Source organism: Micropterus salmoides, unplaced genomic scaffold, assembly GCF_014851395.1.
Source record: "Micropterus salmoides isolate LMB-PRFRI ecotype aquatic unplaced genomic scaffold, ASM1485139v1 Ms_hic_scaffold_1, whole genome shotgun sequence".
In the NCBI taxonomy this organism is placed as follows: Eukaryota; Metazoa; Chordata; class Actinopteri; order Centrarchiformes; family Centrarchidae; genus Micropterus; species Micropterus salmoides.
Genome location: NW_024040040.1, coordinates 46,564,256 through 46,583,962, shown reverse-complemented (window position 1 = coordinate 46,583,962; position 19,707 = coordinate 46,564,256). Strand labels below are relative to the sequence as shown.

Below are 19,707 nucleotides of genomic sequence, written 5' to 3'. Positions count from 1 at the left end.
GATCGTCTGTGCTGGAGAAGAGGACTCACTCAGTGGTTTAAAAGTGGGGCCAAATTTTTGCTAGTCTACCATACATCATTATTTTATATGTGCATTAGTACTATTTACTTCATGATTCCCCTCCCCGGATTTGTTTATTATTTATTTCAGTTTCACTTGTTTTAATTTATGCAAATTCTAACGGGTTCCACAGAAAATCTGCAAGCGGTTGTTTTGTTTTGTCTGAGTGTAGCCTATTGTGAACATTTGAAGAAGTTAAGTTTATTAGTCACATTGTAGCAGGTTGTGAAGTGAAATTAAGTTTGTCACTCCCTTCTGCTACGTAGCAGACAATGTACAGCGATGCAAAAGGAATTATAAAATGGTAGACAGAAATAAACTTTATTCAGTGGAGCAGTGCTGAAGATGAATTTGAGTTTAAGAGTCTCATTACTTGGTGGAAAAGCTTTTCTGCATTGTAGTGGTGAACAAGCAGAACTTCTATATCTCTTCCCAGAAGGCAGCAGGGAGAACAGGCTGTGGCTGGGGTGAGTCCTGTCCTTGGTCAATATTTTGCACGTTGCATCCTCTTTGTCTTTAAACACTGGGCAGCTATTTTCATTAAAACAAAACAGATATACCGCAGAGTTTTGCAGTAATTGCCAAGCTCCTTGTATGTGAGAGAAAAAACAAAGTGAGAGCTCTTCCTTTTCTCTCCCGTGTACCTATCACTCTTCCAACTGAAAAACATGGATCCTGACTAGAGCATGACGGTATGTGTAGTTTTACTCCGAAGTGTGGCTATACTTTCCCCACTTAATCGATATTTTATAACCTCTTAATACTTTTCTGATTTATTAAGTACACCTTAGTAGTCTCTCCGTGAAAGCCGCTTCCAGTTATTGAAACTTACATTTTTTTTAGTAGACGCGGAGGATTGTGGAGCTTGTAGGAAACAGCGACAACCAGTAGAAAACTACAACTCCCAGAGAGCACCTCTGCCAGGCTTCATAACCCTGTTCATGGCGTCTGTTGGAGGGCTAAAGACAGGTCGCCTTCCGACAAACAGATAGGCCCTTGACTTTAACGGTAAGTGTCATCGGTTATGTGCTTTTCCGTCGAGAGTTTAGAAATATAGGCTGTATTTCGCGCAAATATCGGGGTAGTTAGAGGTGTGTCCTGGATAGACACGTTACAGTAACTTACAAGTTTAACTAACGTTAGTCGCATTATGGTAGCAAAAGTCTGAATTCACAGCCTGAAATTGTTATGAACAGCTAGCATAAATCCCAGAATATAAGTCAGCTTTTTAGCATAATGTTTGTTGGCGCTTCTCATATCGCGGTGGTGCGTTTGTGTAACGTTACTGTCTGTCTCCAGTTTTTGTGTTGACTGTCTGTCCTGGCGTGACACAATGGAGGTGGAGAGCGTCAAAGTGGATGATGAGAGGCGTCTGACCCAGCTGAGGTTTGAAGCTGCCGTCAAAGTCATCAAGAGTTTGCCCCCGGACGGTGAGCCACCACCACACCAGTCTGTTTTTTTTTTTTCTTTTCAGGGCCAGTTCAACCAGTTAGCAGCAGACTTAGCCAGGTGCAGCGCAACAGCTTGGATCTTGTGCGATTTAAAGGGCTTAATCCACTTTACTAGCAGCGTGATGCGGTATCACAGCAGTCACTCCAAAGTCTGTCTTATCTCAGAGCCTTCACAGATATGTCAAAACAGCAAGAACAGCACTAACCAGGGATGTCGCCATAACGATACCAGTATATTTCCACGATGATCGATACCAAGTCGTTACCATGGTAAAAAACAGAATAAATCCCATGTACTTCATCATACTACTTTAATAAACATTTAATGAACATTACAAAAAAACAACTAACAGCTGTGAAAGTTGTGTGAGGATGTCCAGGACAGATGGTGGTTAGATTCATAAATGAGCAGGCTCTTGACATTACAACCTTGCAATGTGCAAAATTTCATTATTAAATTATTTCCTTAATTTTCATAACTTTTCTTTACAATCTCGCAGGTGTGAAATGTTTAAGGGTGGTCACTGTCAATATTGGCAGTTGTCTGAGATTTTTATATTGAAAAACAAAAGGTTATTGATGATTGAAAGGGATTGTTTTGCCCCTAACTCCACCAACAGTGACAGGCGCTTTAGACAAACATCTAGTTCTTAGCGCTGCAAACTCTCATCATCTTTGGTGATCAAAATGGTGAAACGTCTGACTAAATTAGCTCTCCAACTGTAAGAAATTGAGGCATTGTCACAGAACCATTGAAGGTACGTGCTGCAAAACTTTCAGTACAGCAAAATGAGCACCAACATGTTTTCAGAATTTTAGTATCTGCTTTGTACAGAAGTATCAGTTCTCGTGACATCCTTAGTAATTACTAAAGAACTATCTTTCAGTACATAATTAAAATGTCTTTCCCTCAGGTCCCTTTCAGCCCTCCAATGACATGATGCTCAAGTTCTACAGTTACTACAAACAAGCCACAGTGGGAGCCTGCAATATACCCCGACCAGGCTTCTGGGATGCAGTCGGGAAAGCAAAATGGTAAAAAAGGAAAATGTACTGTCAGTTTTTTTTATTTATACCTGATGAAATGCATTCAGGATTCCTGCTGAGGTGCGCCATTTATGGGGGAAAATATTATTTGTCACTCTGAAGAATCATTTTCCTTCAAGTTGGCAACAAGTATGTATGACTATCTCAGTTTTCAAGGCAACTAGTGAAATATAATTCTGGATAAACCATGCAGCTGGAACTGAAGCCAGTATCTGACCTTGTGCATGTTGCACTTTTCATCTGTGCAAAACTAAGACAGAGAAAATTCTCTCCACTCTTCTCCTTCGGTTTAGTCTCAAGTTGTGTTTGGGGATCTCTGGACTCCGCAGCTTGGAATGTAACCTTTTACCCACTAGGCTGGGTAGCTTCTCTCATGGTCCCATTGCATTTAAAAATACTTAGTTTAGGAATAACTCTAGTTAGTTAGTCAGTTCCTGTCAGCCTTTGACCCACAGCTAACAAAGAACACATTGACCTCAAATAAACTGGCCTTATTGACATAGTTGAAAAGTGGGACAAGTGTTCAAAGCCAATCTTGATGAGATTAGAATTTTTACACTAAGCAGAGCTTTTGCTTTTTACTTGATAAAGTGATATAATAACAGTTTTTGTGTAATTATTCAGGGATGCATGGAATTCTCTTGGGGATATGCCAAAAGAAGCAGCAATGGCAGCGTATGTTGAAGAAATGAAGCTGGTATGTACGGAAGATATTATTTTATATGAATACTTGCAGTTTAAAGTCAAACCTTTCTTTAACTGTTTATGGATTTGAGCTAGGGCTGGACAATAAAGCACTAACAATAATGATCGCGATATAATTTTTTTTCAGTAATATAACAAATTATTTTTCAATAAATGTTTCATTGTATTCACTGAATCATCCACAAATTAGGACTTCATTTTTTTTAGTAAGATGTTTATTTTGTTGAGGGAAAAGGACTGAAAAAAGCTTGTTCTACCTCAGATTTGTGAAGTCATCCACTGTTTGGCCTCAATTGTTTGTCATGTTCTGACCATTAAGAAGAGTTTAAACCACAATTAACCATCAGTTTCTTCAACTTTCACTCAGGAGCAAAAGTCAGCCTTTAAACTCGAAGGAAATAACAATTTGATACTTATCGTGATAACATTTTTGTCCATATCATCCAGCCCTAATTTGAGCTAAACATCACTGTCTGTTGTTGTTGTCTTTGATGCGTAGATCCTGGAGGGCATGCCCATGACGGACGAGGTGGAGGAGCTCTTGCGCGTCCTCGGCCCGTTCTATGAGCTGATTGAGGAGAAGAAAAAGATCACACAGATATCAGACCTGAGCACAGGTGGGTTTTATTCACCAGGCGTAACTCCTCCCACCTTTTACTTTGTTTGTAATGTCCAAAACAGCATGTGGAGCTTAACCTTATATTATAATTTGCCTCTTGTCTGATGCTCAGCACGTTTGACAGTATTTGCTAGGCAACTGGAAGGCAAGTACATTACTGTGTGAATATTTGTTGGTGTAGTTTAGTGTTTGTTTCCTGCAATAGACAAGAAGACTGGATCTGTGAGTGCCGGCATTCAGTTTGTTTTTATAGTTTAGTATTTGTCTGGTGTTGTAGCTCAGATGCTTTTAGTGAGTGTTAGCGGCCACGTCACCCATGCTGAATTAGTGGTACAGAACATGTGGCTTAGCACATTTAAGGTGACAGAAAAAACACTTTAATTGGATGCAGATAAATCCAATGTTACTGGGATATTTTGTCTTGTACTTTAAAGGTGGTAAGATATGGCAAGAATTTAAGTTGTTTTTATTTTTAAAACATTAAAAAATCAACTAAGCCTATCCACAGAATGTGAAGAAGTGAAAGTTCTGATGTTTTGTCAAAGACATCTTATGTGTGGAAGAGTTATCTACTGAAGTTAGCATGCTAACCAGCAGAGAATATTATACATTAGGTTTTTTTGCACAAATACGCACATGTGAGAGAAAAAATACTGCAACAGGCTGCATGCACGGTTGGCGCATGCGCATTAATCCTAATCCTATGTTGTAAGACTACTTTGTACCTCGAGGTGTGCAAGTGGTAAACTTGCTATGTTACACAACCTCTGAGCTTTTTTAGTCTAATTAATAACTAAATAATGCCAAGAAGGGAAATATTCTTGCACCTATTTTCCTTATCAAACTTAAAAATTTAACCATACTTCTTCTGAATTCAACTTTCTGTCTTTCGCCAAACTAATTACCTTAACTTAATTCAAACGACAGAAACAAAATAAAACTCACCACTATCTCCACTGTTCCACCAATCACCAACTCTGGTTTGGTCGAAATAAACCCTTAATTCACAGATTTTAGATGTGAAAATATTCTGGTTCTTTTTATTTTAAATGTGAATTTGACAGGTGGAGAGTCTCAGTTCTTACATTGTACTTTTATATATCACAGAAGCTTAAGTACATGAGGATTTTGTTCAGCGTTAATTCACATAGTTACTATTATCGCTCAACCGCATGTAAAGAGGTTGTTTTAATGTGATCGATAAGTAGAGAAAGTGTTGACCTTATCCTTAAAGGAAGCATTGTGTTTTGGTATTTGTGATATTGCAATTAAATCAGTTTTGTTGCACAGGGTTTGGTACGATGCTGAATTCAATACCGTCGAAGAGCGTCGCAAAGAGCATCATCAGAACGATGGAAATGAACGGCACTCTGGAGACTCGTGCTGCCAGGCTCAAATCAAAGGAAACGAAGGAAAGATCAGATGAAGAAGCACAAGACGAGGAGGAAGAAGAAGAAGAGGAGGGGGAGGAAGTAGAGACAAGGGAGGTCAGAAAAGGTAACAAATTAAATAAAAACTGTCAGCAAATATTGTGAGAACCATTTAGTTGAGTTGATTTTCTTTCGTTGGGGGTTTTTATTTCAGACAAGAAATCATCAGCTTCACAGCCAAATAAGAAAGGTTCAACCAGGAGACACAAAGCTCCCCTGTCGAACGGTAAAGTGGCTAACGGGGTCGCCCATCTGACCAACGGGGGTCATTCCAGGGCTGCCCTGAACAGTGACGACTCCCTGGAGGGTTCAGTCAGTGAGCCTCAGCTCAATGGACACCACACAGGTAAGGTAACGCAACAGCACGCCTTCTGGTTAAAACGTTGCACTTGTGAATGTCCTGTTGTGTCTCAACATGTGCATGAACTGTTTCAAAATGGTTACTGAGGACTCTGTACTCACCCGCTGCCTCTGCTCATGTATCAGTGCACCATGTGATCAGATAATCAGCTAAGTCTGGGCAGTGGCAACTCTGCAGAATCTCAACACTTTACACAGCAGCTGCTCCTGGGAGAGTTTTTTTTTTTTTGTTGTTGTTGTTAAAGGACTAAATTAATGGTTCTGTTGAACACAAAGCTCCCAAACTGAGTGCAGCTTCCCCTCCCCCCCAGTCACTCTGTTAATAACAATGCAGTTTGCTGTTCCCTGTCTTGTGCCATTTGTACTGATCTCAGATCCCAGTGTAGAGGTGTGTGGTCCCAGCCACCTGGCCAGTGACTCGGACAGCGAAGTCTACTGTGACTCTGTGGACCAGTTCAGCCAGGAAGAGGCAAGTAACAACTTAAACCCACTTCTTTTATACAGCGTTTTGCAGCTCTTTGCCCATCGTTGATTTGATTTTTTTAATGTGCTTCTTCGCCAGAGCTCAGAGCATAACCGCTCTTTGGACGACCTGGACGAAGAGGAGAACCACGTCCTGACGCCTCTAGAGGAGCGGCAGGCAACGCAGGAGCCCCGGGAGGGTGTTCACGGTCCACCGCCGGTCATCAGGTTTGGAGGAGAAGATGGAGAGAATGGGGGAACAATGTCACAGAGGCAGAGTCTGAATGCAGACAAGCCGAACAGCTCTTTGGTCAGGAGAGGAAGGGGTAAGGTTGTCATAAGAGGGACTCTATTTTGATATTATATATATGCCTAACAGTCTCACATTTCAGCTTCTCAAATGTTAAGATTTGCTGCTTTTTAGTCACATGATGGTAAATTGAACATCTTCAGGCTGCTGGTCAGATGAAGGAATTTGAAGAGACCACTTTGGGCCCTGGGAAATTTTTAAATAACTATTTTAGGTCATTATAAGGTCAAAACAGTTAATTGAGGAAAAATAATAAGCAGATATTTAATAATTATATATTTATTTATTTGTTGTAGCCTTGGTGTCAAATTTACATTTGACTCGTCACTGACACACAAACTCGTTCTTTTGATGTAGACGTTGTGGGAACATGTGTTCATTATAAATCCTTCCTGTGTTTTCAGGCTCCAGGACTCCAGAACTCGGCTCTGGATCGCTGGGGCCCATGTACGGCGGTGGAGACGGGGACGGGGGCCGCTGGGGAGGAGCAGTGACACCTGGAGGGAGCCTGAATGAGCAGATCGTTGTGGCGTTGGCCAGACTGCAAGAGGACATGCAGAGCGTTCTGGAGAGGCTGCACACCCTGGAGGCTCTGACCGCGAGCCAGGTCAGACACTGTCCTCTCGTTCATTGCCTTCGGATAGAAGTTGCATAATAACGGTCCTGAAAACGGCACATTTGTTAGATGATTACAACAAGGATACAGTGCCAAAGTAATCCAGCTGGTTGTGTTTCAGTGCAGATAATTTAGTTTACACTGGATGATGATGACTCTAAATTTTAATTGCCAAGTAAGAGGATGATACTATATGTGGCCAGGTTTAGAAAGCTACTTGACTACATCAGATATATTGAGTCAACAATGTTTATATTTTGTTAAATGTATTAATCTAGCTACATTTTAATACTAGCTTCAGAGCTAAACCAATGTGTTCATTTATCTTGTCTATATTGCCATTAGGGCTGAACGATTTTTGGAAAATCTAATTGCTAATTGTTTTTTTGTTTTTAACAAATATTGCGATTTAATATGCGATTAATTTTTCAGCTCTTGATGTATTATTCAGAACGGACGAGGAGTAAATCGGTGTATAGTTTGACCAACACAATACTGGATAGATTAAACATACACTGTTCTTTCTTGTGGGTCAGGCCTGTGTTATGATGAAAGTAGGTGATGCATGAATTATTATTATGAGCAATGGTGGAGAAGTATCTCATTTTAATAATGAGAAAGATAATTTGAGTCATGGCATTAAATAATATCATCAGGTCGGCCCACCTACAGACCACAAGAAACAATAAGTTCACCACAGTGTGTTATACAGTAAGCGCTCAATATAAAACCCACAGTTCAACCACCAATTAATCCTTATCTCAGTTCTAATCTCCTAGGTGTCCATCTTTCTGTATAAGCAAACAAAAAAAATACTCAGTTTGAGGTTAAATTCAAAAGTTGGCCAACGAAAATAAAACCGAGTTTCGCCTCTCGTGTTTAGTAATTCTCCAACAACACCGGAGTTCCCCCGCAGCCCCCGATACTGCTAAGCAGCGCATTGGCTGTAACTCGGGACACACTGGGCCTCCTTAAGGACGCCGTTTCACAGATATTTCCTGAGCTGACTGGTGGCGCTGTGTGTGACGCGGGCGCCGATCGCCACAATACACTTATCTTACTACACGTGTCTTTCTGTTGTGCATTTATCCTGTCTGTCAAAGCGGCGGATGACCCGACGATTTCACCCACCACCACCAAGTTAGCCTCGGGTGCTACTTTCATTCGCTGTGTGACACTAAAGTTTCTGTCGTGTCTGCTTCTGTCAAGCTTAAGGCCATTGTACAGCATAAGGTGCGAAGGCGATGCTTTGTCTGCAGACTGCTTTACTCTTGGGTGTCATGTGACCAGAGTGTAAACGCAGCCTTTGCAATTAGAAAATCTCATTTTATCACATCACGATAATATCGCAAATGCAATTAATCGTTCAGCTCTAATTGCCATTAAGGAAAGGTCAACAGTGCTGAAGAGTTATTTTTGTTTGCTCAATTCCTGGATGCCTATGGGATCAAATAATATAATCATGATCCCATAGACACTAAACATTTGAGCCAGAATAGCCTTAAATTTCTGTTTGACAACTTCTGACTACACCAGATCGCTTTTTTTAAATGCATTTATTAGTTTCTGACTCTGATGAAGGGGAAAATAGTTCCCAAAAACTACTGTATCTCTGAACTCTCACACATGTAGGCTATTCTACGTTAGTTATTCTTTTGTTAACTAATGTAATATTGTTTCACTTCCATTCACTGTGCCTTCCCTGAAACTGTTCAAAGTGAAAGCCCTTGCTTTATGTTTTAAAAAACAGCTCCCATATATTGTAGAAGTTGTAACTTTAATGTTGAGAAGGCTTATTATATTTTTGAAACAATATGACATGATGTAACTACACTGTAAGTTATGATTTTAGTGTGTAGATGAAGCTTTTTGGGAGATAAGGGGTTTTCTCTCTTCACTGAATCATTTATGTTAATGATGTTTTCCGACACAAGTTTATGGATTTTATATATATTGTTTTTTTCTCTTAGTCTCTGCAGACAAGATCAGGGTCTCTGTCTCCAACTTATGCATCAAACCCACTGAATAAGAGGACTCGGGTAAACAGTTTTAAAAGACAACACATTTGTTTTATTTTTTAATTTAGAAAAGAAATCTACATATTTCTCATACACCACCAAAACAATCTTTCAGCAAAAGTTTGAAGTTTTTTTTAAAAATCATTAGCAGGAACTACAATGATTGATGAACATTACTTTGATCATTATAATGAGCCACACTTTCACTTGAAATGTTGATTTGTTGTTCTAATTAAATTATTTTTATTCTCCTAGAAACCATCCTGGTGGCCTTTCGACATTTCCCCGACCAGTTTGGCCTTTGCTATTTTATGGCCATTTGTGGTACAGTGGCTTATCCGCCTATTCCTGCAGAGGAGGAGAAGGTATTCTTTTACAGAAAAAAAAAAACATCTGACATGAATATGAAATGTAAAACTGCTTTCTACTACCATTTCAATGCAATATACAAATCTAACTCCTTAATTTTCTCCTCATTTTAATAGACGAATCAACTGAACCTGCTCTCATCCAAACACCCATGGGCATAGACGATAAAGAGTCCTCTAAATGTGGCTGGGTTGCAAATGGCTGTAACTCCCTCCCCGCTTAGACCCACAGCCCAGTAATTTGCTTTTGCACTATGAAGAAGGCACCTAGAGTAATGCGTGAGAGATGTGATCTCTTAAGTGTGTTGTACTGTGGATGTGGACTCGAATAGAAACGTGAATGTATGAGCTCGCAGCCTGTGATTATACAACCTACAACACCACCCCCTCCCCCGATATCGCTGTACTAGAATCTTTTTCTCTGTAAGAAATGGTTTGTGTTGAGAGGGGGAACTGAAGAGTTGGGATGTTGTCAGCGTGTTTATAAACCAACTACAGTAGCTTCTTAATTAATATCCATAACTAAGGCTGTGTTGCACAAAAAATGAGGCCGATACTTTGTTGATTTGAGCTTGATGTGATTAGACATTTTCATAATTAACTTTCAATAGTTGCCCAGGTAATGCTGCTATAATAAAATGTTGTAATTACTTTATTAGTTTAGAAGGGAAGAATGTAAAAATTCTTTTAAATTTTAAGAATAAGTTAATATTTATTATTTTTAGCAACGGTTGCAATGAAGGCAAACCTTGCTAGATTTCAGCTCTACAAATGAGGTTTGTTTAAAGTGACTGCTAAATGTTCTGTATACGTTAGACGAGGTCTGTCCTGCTGCCTATCAGTCTGTGCTTTACGTCAAAGTGGTCTATTCACTTCATTGTTTTCCAGATAGACGAAGTGCCTCAACATCATAAGGTACATTCATCATGTAGGTGGTAATATGATTTCTTACAGTCACATACTGTAGCATAACCGTTCCAGTGCTGGACCAAATAATCATTAATCATACTACCTAATGAGCCATGAGGTGGTCCACTATCAGATTATTAATGCAACACTTGTCGCAGTCTCTGTTGTTTACTGTCACGTTTTTCCATATCGTACCATTTATATGTGTGATATAATGTTTGTGCGAATATTGTGAAAGGAGTTTGAGTGAAAATAATCATGACCTGTTTGCAAAGCAGTGAAACCTATATAAATTGTATACAATAGCTGTACAGTTCAGATTAAAATGCAGTATTTTAATTGCATTCCCATGAATTAATATAGAAAACTATCATATTTGCATCTGCAGTAGCACTAATCTTTCCAGAGCCATTGTGTTTTAATAAAAAAAAAAAGTAATACATTTACCTTTCTACTTAAATGTACAAAGGCTGTCTCACCCTCTCTGCCTGTGGATAGACGGGTGTTTGCATGTGATAATCTAAGCCTCAAATAAAGTTTTCATAAAGCATTTTAATTTGTTAAGATTATTTCAAATAAATTGTTTGACATTTTGGTAAATAATGTTTAGTCGCTTTCTTTCTGAGAGTTGGGTGAGAAGATTGATAACACTTAATGTCTGTATGGCAAAGCTGAAGCCACAGCTAGCAGTCAGTTAGCTTAACTCAGCACAAAGAGCTGGAAACGGAGAAACATGGCTCTATTGACAAAATATACCTTTGGCCTGAGCCAGGGTGGCAGTTTCCAGTATTTGTGCTAAGCTAGCTAACTTAATATTTAGCGGGCAGACGTTGGGGTGGTTCTAATCTAATGCTCAGCAAGAAAGCGATTAATTTCCCAAAATGTCTAAATTTTGTTTTAACAATTTAGATGTATGTTTTATTTAAACTTTGTGTCAACTTTTTCAGACAAAGGGGACAACTCACATCATGTTACAAACGGATTTTATTTGTACTTAACTTTTTTCTTAGAGTAAACAAGATAAAATTAAGCAGGGAGGCTAATGAATGTATCTTAAAAACAAACAGTGTGTGTAGTAGTGTGAAAAATACAAATGACATAAAAGCAGCAAAAAAACTGTCCCGTTAGAGTACAAAGTAACTACTCCTTAAAACAACTAAACCAATCATTATAAGATATTATTCTTGAATATATAGGCAGATTTTTCTTCAGCAGTTCTGTACCACTTAAGGAGACATTCAGGGGCAGGGGAGCATTACAATGATGAAACAAACAAACAAAAAAAATGTAGCTCAACATAAACATACAGTTATTTCGAGTTTAATCATTATAACACCTTAACAACAGACATCAAAGCCAATCATAAGAAAAAAACAGTAGCAAATATTATTTTTCTTGTAGAAGAAACCTATTTTTTATAATATGATAATACTTAGTTTTAAAAGAAGTTAACTTTCTACAACTCATACTCTTAACTGAGCAGTCAAGAGATTCAGCTTGTTTTCTGACTCTTCTGACCGCTGATTGCACATAGGTAAAATGCTTTTTAAAAATATAACCTTGAACAGAGAAACAGTCACAATCCGCATCATTCCTGAGTATTCGTTTGCATAAAGGATCTGATTTTTTTAGAGTTCTCCACAATGAAAGCAAGTGATTTATCAACACAGATGACTTTCTCACATCATCGACAGCCAGAATTTGTCGAGTGCTGCTTTAATAAAAACTCAACTCTTAGTATTTGTAACTCTATAGACTGAAGCCAGACACAGCGATGTGCTGGGCGCTGTTTCTCGCCTGAAAGTACGAAGTGTCGGTTTCGTCCTCTGGTTGAGGTATGAAAGGCATCGGCTGGTTGTGCAGGTTGTCCCAGTCCACACCCTTAAACAGCGGGTGACGCTTCAGTTCTGGGGGATGTTCAGACAAAATGATCAGAACATACTTCCTGTTTAAAAGTGTCCTACTATCAGAATTGCAATATTAGCATTTTCTCATCAGACCACCAATTCCCTGAATACAGCTAAGCTCTTATTTATCTCATTTAAGAATTTGTCACAAATTAAATATAGGCCTGCTGTGTTCATACACATTAAGTTCTCAGATTTTTTACTAGTTATTTTTAAATAAGTATTATTCATGAATCAATGTTTGAAATTGGGAAATTAAATGGTCCTCACCCTTAAGACCAGCTCGTTTTTTCATTTCCATGGTTAGGAGGATTTCAATTGCATTTCTCGAGTTCATAGACAGCTCCTCCTCTTCCTCAGGCCAGGGAATATCTAAAATTGTTGACAATGAGGTGGTATAATAAACAACAAATGCATGCCAAAGCATTAGAAATAGCATTCATTCATTGTCAAACCGTGGATATAAATATGCAATGTTAGGCATGTTGATCATCAAAGACGGTCATATTTTCGAGCACTCTGTGGGTTGGATTTGGATGAAGAAAACCAAACCCACCTCTGTTGAGAATATTCTGGAAGACCAGCTGAGGCGTCTCGTCATTGAAAGGTGGCACACCTGTGAGGAACTCAAAAAGACACACACCTAGCGCCCACCAGTCCACCATGAAGTCTGGATGGGAGGGGGGGGAGAAAACAAGTGTCACATTTCATACAGCTGCTGGCTTCAATCAGTTCCAGTTTAACCTGTGATTCCAGTTAGTGTGTGCACTGATTGTACTGCGGTGGCAGAAGCAGGGACTAAGTTAGCATGAGGATGGAGGGAGTCAGCTTCTCTGTACTGACTTTATATTCCTTCTTTCAAACATACAGGATTAAGAATTTTCTTTACAGCAATAGTTTACTTTGATGGGACACCTTTTAACAAGCAAACCTCCGTCTCTGCTTTCATTTTATAAATCCAATGAAAATTCAACATGTAACACACGTGATCCTTGATATTACAATATTACCATTATTGTTTTAAAGTCATTTTGATTCTCAGTAACTGTGGGGATTTTAAAAAGCACAATTAACACTACCATCTATTATTAGAGTTCAAAAATGCTTGACAGCCAATAAATACTGCCACAGAGTATAATTCATGTCACAGACATGATTTCAAATAGCAGCAATCATGCTATAAAATGGGATTGTGCAGCTGACAGGAAACACTGCCATCAGCGTGTTCACATTTGAATGAATAACAGCATGACAGATCAATACCTTCCTATTAGATGACAATTTGCATGTCAGTTGCTAAATGTAAAAAATAAAGCCACTGCCATAGCACACTGACTGTGTGCAATGATTACCCAAACTCCACAGATTTGAAGAGTAGAGACCCCTTTTTTATTCAGTTAAAAGCCTCAGCCTTAGCCTTTCAGCCTCAACAAATCTGATTCCCAAACTTTTAACAATGGTGTTAGTTCAATGTTAGGAGACAATCCCATTGTTTTTGCCTTTGTAATCACACATTTAAAATGCTGTCCCCTTCCCAGGCCAATAGTTTATTCACCAGTCCACGGGGCAAAAAGAGACCCAGAGGAGGACAGGAAAATGGGGGAAGAATCAGCTCATTTCCAGTAGCGTATTAGCAGGCTGGGGGATCATGCAAGCTCGCTTGCAAAAAACAGTGAATATCATTATAAACTTACCACACTGACAACTTCCTGAAACTCAAAGAAAATGTGTGTCACAATAACTACAATGTCAACCATCTAATGTAAATACCATAAGACTGCTTTGGGCTATTTTTGAACACAGTGTTGAGGCACTTGGAATTTCTAATTTCCCTTTCTTACCATGTGGTTTTCCCAAAAGAAGCTCTGGAGCCAAATAGTCAGGAGTTCCTAAAATGGGTGCACCCTCAACCGGCAGTGCCCCCCTTCTGACGCTCTTTGGAGTCCTGTAAGGGGTGTGAGAGGTCGACATGGGCTGAGGAGTCTGATGTGGGAAGGAAATAAAAAAGGAAATGGCAACATTACACAAACATTTTATCAAAAACTGCATGAGATGTTATCCCTTTGTGTCGTTTCTATTGATTGTACAGTACTTGTTTGTACTTGGTGACCCACTCTACCGCTAAACCACAGCCACCCAATGCCACCAACTATTCCCTGAAAGATTATATACCGACTCAAAAACTTCAAGCTTCACAAAAGCAATTATTTTTGTCAGGCTGTTATATTGGATTTCCACAGATACCCAAAAGATGATATTTATTTATATACTATTTTATGTGTGCCCAAGATAATAACTCCTATGCACAAAACAAAAATGCGACTCCAAGACTACAACCATGTAAGCAGCTCTGTGAGGCTACAAAATGCTGTGAACCGTATGCTAGCAAGCTCACTATGAAAATGCCAACATGCGGCTGTTTAGCTAATGTATTACTGACTAGAACACCATTTTAGTAGTTAGTGTGATAGCGATAAGCTAATTGTTGCAAGTTAAACACAACGTACAGCTGAAGCTGATCAGAATGTCATTAATTTTGCAAGTATAGAACAATGTCAAATTTTGACCTAATGACAGCACTGAATGAAAAGTTTGGCGCATCAGCAAAAGGTATTTTAATTCATCGACACCTGAATGTCTCTACGAAACGTCTCATCTCATGGTGGTGCCTGAAGAAAAGTCAAGCTTTGACCATTCATCAACTGGGGACCATGGAAATCTGTTCCAAATTTTATGGCAATCCATCCAATAATTGTTGAGACAGATCAAGGGGCCGACGTCGCCGTGCTGCTAAGGTGGCTAAAAACATAAATTATATAAAGAAATAAAACTATTTTACATGGTGGAGTGCTGAGGAAGATTAAAGGAGTCTCGGGGGGAGTCCTGGGGGAAGAAGCTGCTCTGGCATCTGGTGGTATGACAGCAGATACTTATGTATCTCTTGCTAGATGGCAGCAGGGTGAAGAAGCTGTCTTAAGGTATAAAAGTGTTAATGTCATAATGTCCAAATCCCGTTACAACATGGCTGAAAACAACACGTATTAGTTTTCTATCTTGAGACATGCAGCCGAAAACTAGCCTGCAGTTACTTTTACTACCTACTCTGAATGAGGTGTTCAACTGGACAACACTGTGGCTCCTTTAAGAAGAAGAATATTTAAATTGTGTCCCTGTATGCTCACCTGATAGAGAGAGCTGTTGTAGTCGGGTCTTTTCTGCACTGGTGTTGCAGTGCCAGACGCAGTGTGATAGGAAGCTGTTGTAGACAGGTCCATAGCCTCCATAGACCCGACGCTAAATCGGGACACCCCTGACATGTTGGAGCGGTTGATGGAGCTACAGTAGCTACGGAAAGCTACAACATTTCGCGGCTTGAGGAATGACGGGGACTGTGCAACACTGCTGGCCAGATCAGGCAGCCGGTTAAAAAAAGAACACTGGGATTCACCTCTCCTGCTAAAGTTACCAAGTTTGGGTGTTTGACTATTAACAGCAGATGGAGTATGTGGGAGGGATTCAATGATGGATGAGTTTTTATTTTCTGCTTGCTCCTCAGGTGATGCTGAAGTCCTGCTTTTGGAACACACGTTTGGCTTGTGAGATGCATGGCTGTCAACCGTGAGGGACGTTTCATGCATAGACCCGTCAGAGTCCAGGCTCAAGCTCCTGCAAATGTTACTGGTCCCAGCAAGTGGCGACGTGAAACTTGAATGTGACAAGTCTTTGGCTCCATCGTCAAATACGTCCTTCGTGGGATCTTCCAGTTCACAGAACAGACTCTTGGCAATGGCAATGGGACTGGAGCGCACTGGGAACCGGTCTTCAGCTAGCCCTATCCCCTCAGTGGAAGCCATGAAGTCGCCTATTTGGATGGTGGAAAATGTTCCAGTCAGGCCAGTGTGAAACCTTGTAGTCTCTTCTGGAATCTCGTAGCATCTCTTATAGTGTGCATTACTCTTCTTGGCTTGGATCTCCAATGGCTCGGGACTTCTCTCAATATCAGAAAACGTTCTCTTTACAGATGAGGCTGATGGACATACAGGATCCCGTGCTGTGGAAACAGACCCCAAACTGTTGGTGTGTGGCTTCTTTTCTGCGAGATGGTCTGGATTTGGCTCAGTTGACCGATTGCTGGTGGCTTTGGCAGAGAAGCTTTGTATTGTTGATGCACAGTCCTGTTCAGTCCAGTGTCCTTTCCTCTTCTGTTCATTAGTATGTTCATTTTCTTTCTAGAGAAGAAATACAAAAGGGGAAAAGGACTGACTTAACAAGGAATGAACATATCTGAAAGACCAGTATATAGACAGATGAAGGTCTTTTTCCACTTAAATCATTTTTAAAATTCCAATCCTTTGTTACTTTTATCCCCTTAGATCTACACCATCTGTTGTATGTCACTACAGACAATATACACAAGAGGCTAAAATTTATGCAATGGGGATCTATTTTAAAACTAGGGAGAGAAGCATGCCTTTGTATTCACACATGTATAATATTAAATTATTATTAATTAAGATCTGGGGGCAACCCAAATCAATACATAACATTGTTTATTAGGTCATAAATTACACACAGTTATAAGTTTACAATCACTGACCTCCTCACACTCCCACAGTGGGCTGACACCACCTTCTGTGTCGGTGGTGCTGCCCGCACTCATCGTCTCAAACCTCTTCCTGGTCTTCAGCAGTGTGGGTGTCAGATTTTTAGCCACGTTGTGATGACTAAACACAGTGTTGTTTGTTTCTATGGAAACAATACAGATAAACCAAAACAGTTAATGAATCAGTTTTCTGTCATTCCACAAGGTTAATGGATGAAAAAAAGAAAAATATATCCATAATATATTTTGTGGATATCTACCATGACTTACCCATTTTCCAAGGGTAGCGAGTCGGAGAGTACAGCTGATCTTTTGTCTTCATCCAGGGAGACCCAAGAGAGTTGTTCTTCCGTTTCGTTTTGCCACAGGACAAGGGACTAGACATCACAGATGCGCTGCAGTGACGTTTGCCTTCTCCTGCAGGTGTATTCTAGGTTTGATAAAATAAAGGAAAAGTCACTATGCAATTCAAACTATGCATGAAGCCCTCAAATAGGACTGAAATTATATTAATTCACTTACAAATCCAAGGGAGCTGATTAAGGAGAGAACTTGGCCCGGGGTGCGGAAGTAATCTTTACTTGGTTTAGCCAAGGATGGAGTAGTAAGGATATCCATAAGACTCAGCTCTGGTAGAGAGCACAGAGATAAAATAAAGGACAGATTACTAAGATTATTAGTGTTGATGGTCACAATTTTGTTCAAGTGTCAAGCTCATGGGACTGCATACCTCTGTCAAGCTTGACTTTAGAAAGGCCAAAGTCTGTTAATTTGATGTGACCTTCATTGGATATAAGCATGTTGTCTGGCTTCAAGTCCCTAAAATTAAAATTCTGGTAAATTCCAGGTAACACAATAACACACAAAAAAATATCTGTTATATACATTTAACAAGACTTAAAGAACGTGTCAACGGTACCTGTGGATTATACCGTGGCGATGGAGGTAATCCAAAGCTAGTGCGACCTCTGAAATGTATTTTACGGACATATCCTGGTCGAAATACCCATAGATGTGAAGCAGAGATTTGACGTCTCCACCAATAAGGTATTCCATTACCTGTAAGCAACATGAAAATGAAGATTTAACAACAGATAAACAAAGCAGTAGTTGTTATACATGTGTTTTGTGCACTCCGTGTTACCAGATAGATCTTGGTGGCTGTCTGAAGGGAGTAAAACAGGTGAACCACAAAGGGGCTTTTGCTCAAAGCAAGTGCATCTCTCTCCGCCTTCATCTGGCCCGTCATGTTTTTATCAACCATGTCTGCTTTCTTCATCGCCTAAAGAGAGAAAACAAACACAAACTGTCAGTGTTTTGTATCATAAATGAGTATCAGTAATTGATTCAAAGCTGTCACAAACCAAACGGACTCACCTTAATGGCATATAATCGCGCATTGCACTTCTTCCGTGCGAGGTAGACCTTGCCAAAAGCGCCGCGGCTGATCGGCTTCAAAATGATGAAATCCTCGATTGAAGGCGGTTTAGGGATTTCCACAGATTTCTCGTTTGTGCTGGAGTCGTGCTTTTCATCCGCGTCCATGTTATTATTACTCGTTTTCAAATGAGGAGCTATGTCGTGTCTGTAACAGCCAGCTAGCTCAGAGTAAACACTTCAACTGCGATGTCGGGTTTGTTTTGAATTTTGAATCCCACTGCTTTTTCGCGGGGTCCTCTACCGCCCGTTCTGTTTAGTTGTCCACATAAACGCCTGTCCGCAAAACGTCAAACGGTCTTGACGTTTTCTGTGATTAAGTGTAAGTTATGTCATGTCATGTTACGAAAAAATAATTTAAAAACTACAACAGATATGATTTTGAAAATATCCAAGGCTTGTTTTGTTTTTATACATTTCAAAGCTTTCTTATAAAGTATTAACTCATTCATGAAAACAAAAAAACAGAGGTCTTACCTTAAAAAATCTAAACTTATGGATAAATTGTTGGATAATCAAGTCCCTTTTTTATCCTCCATTATAACTCCAAATCTAATAGCACAGTACTCTAACATTGGGCTGATATTTGTGTCAGTAGAATCTGAATTTGAATTATTTAAATCTGAATTTGAATTGCTCAACTTCAATAATCGCATTAAAAACTGAATTTAAATAGAGTAGTTTGAATTTGTATTGTTTAACTTGAATAATTGCATTAAAAATAAATATTTACATACATTTAACTGTTTTGATTGCTTTGCTATTTTAAACCAAATAAAGTTTCAATATAATGTTTAATTTCTATCTTAAAATGTGGTAATTGTGGTTTCTTCTTAGACCATTTTTTGAAAAGTGCTCTACAAATAAGGATTATTATTATTATTATTATTATTATTTGCACTTGTGAATGTAATATTTAGCTTATAAAATAAAGAGGTTCAAAATATTCTTTTACGATCACTATCAAGCTTGTCATAAAAAGATGTCTCGTTTTTATTAATTATCTAATTAATAGTTGAATTGTCTAAATCTAACTAAAATAATTTTGTAGAAATACAATCATAAAATAAATGACACGTATTTTCAACCTCGCCATGGTCACCTGGTTCACAGTACAAATCAAATGTACAATTTTAAATGAACTTCTCTAGTTTTGTTGGTTACACAATATTGCTTCTTGAAATTCAAAACTATTATTTTAATTTTTCAGGAGTTGCAAAGTAGCTTGGGAAAAGGAGATTCCAGGTTACCTTTAAATTGTTGATGGATGCTCATTAAACCTGCCACTTCCTTGTATTAATCTCAAAAGACCAGAAGGTATCATACATAGACTGTATCTAAAAGGTATTATACATAGACTGTATATAAAAGGTATTATACATAGACTGTATATAAAAGGTATTAT

The 19,707-nt window shown here is 39.1% G+C and overlaps 2 protein-coding genes across 3 annotated transcripts; one reads left to right on the top strand and one right to left on the bottom strand.

The window, feature by feature from the left end:
- Nucleotides 1–946: 946 nt before the first annotated feature.
- Nucleotides 947–10,907, top strand: acbd5a (acyl-CoA binding domain containing 5a). Its single transcript, XM_038731423.1, has 13 exons — nucleotides 947–1,068; nucleotides 1,360–1,490; nucleotides 2,426–2,546; nucleotides 3,183–3,255; nucleotides 3,763–3,880; nucleotides 5,173–5,379; nucleotides 5,467–5,658; nucleotides 6,047–6,141; nucleotides 6,235–6,460; nucleotides 6,849–7,051; nucleotides 9,031–9,099; nucleotides 9,334–9,443; nucleotides 9,564–10,907. The coding sequence occupies exons 2-13, from the start codon at nucleotides 1,394–1,396 to the stop codon at nucleotides 9,574–9,576; spliced, it is 1,524 nt and encodes a 507-aa protein (XP_038587351.1). The 5' UTR covers nucleotides 947–1,068; nucleotides 1,360–1,393; the 3' UTR covers nucleotides 9,577–10,907.
- A 414-nt stretch (nucleotides 10,908–11,321) lies between these two features.
- On the bottom strand, nucleotides 11,322–18,696 carry mastl (microtubule associated serine/threonine kinase-like). Of its 2 annotated transcripts, XM_038731298.1 has the most exons (12): nucleotides 18,243–18,546; nucleotides 18,010–18,147; nucleotides 17,785–17,924; nucleotides 17,596–17,684; nucleotides 17,388–17,494; nucleotides 17,136–17,295; nucleotides 16,860–17,008; nucleotides 15,445–16,491; nucleotides 14,104–14,245; nucleotides 12,819–12,932; nucleotides 12,533–12,634; nucleotides 11,322–12,262 (listed from the first exon to the last, which is right to left on the bottom strand). In XM_038731298.1, exons 1-12 carry the CDS (start codon nucleotides 18,408–18,410, stop codon nucleotides 12,105–12,107), a joined length of 2,514 nt encoding a protein of 837 aa, XP_038587226.1. In that variant the 5' UTR covers nucleotides 18,411–18,546; the 3' UTR covers nucleotides 11,322–12,104. The 2 variants fall into 2 exon arrangements, with proteins under 2 accessions (XP_038587226.1, XP_038587237.1); XM_038731309.1 differs by lacking the exons at nucleotides 11,322–12,262; nucleotides 12,533–12,634; nucleotides 12,819–12,932 and adding an exon at nucleotides 12,940–13,971 and having other exon boundaries at nucleotides 18,243–18,696.
- Between the last annotated feature and the right edge of the window lie 1,011 nt (nucleotides 18,697–19,707).

What these genes read in the sequence shown, in the direction of transcription:
- acbd5a (XM_038731423.1), top strand. Translation starts at nt 1,394, where the DNA reads ATGGAGGTGGAGAGCGTCAAAGTGGATGATGAGAGGCGTCTGACCCAG. An exon ending in ATGTTGAAGAAATGAAGCTG is followed by an intron (nt 3,256 to 3,762) that starts GTATGTACGGAA and finishes TTTGATGCGTAG; the next exon opens with ATCCTGGAGGGCATGCCCAT. An exon ending in ACCAGTTCAGCCAGGAAGAG is followed by an intron (nt 6,142 to 6,234) that starts GCAAGTAACAAC and finishes CTTCTTCGCCAG; the next exon opens with AGCTCAGAGCATAACCGCTC.
- mastl (XM_038731298.1), bottom strand. Translation starts at nt 18,410, where the DNA reads ATGGACGCGGATGAAAAGCACGACTCCAGCACAAACGAGAAATCTGTG. An exon ending in TCGCTACCCTTGGAAAATGG is followed by an intron (nt 17,009 to 17,135) that starts GTAAGTCATGGT and finishes TTGTTTCCATAG; the next exon opens with AAACAAACAACACTGTGTTT. An exon ending in TCTTTTGGGAAAACCACATG is followed by an intron (nt 12,933 to 14,103) that starts GTAAGAAAGGGA and finishes CCTCCCATCCAG; the next exon opens with ACTTCATGGTGGACTGGTGG.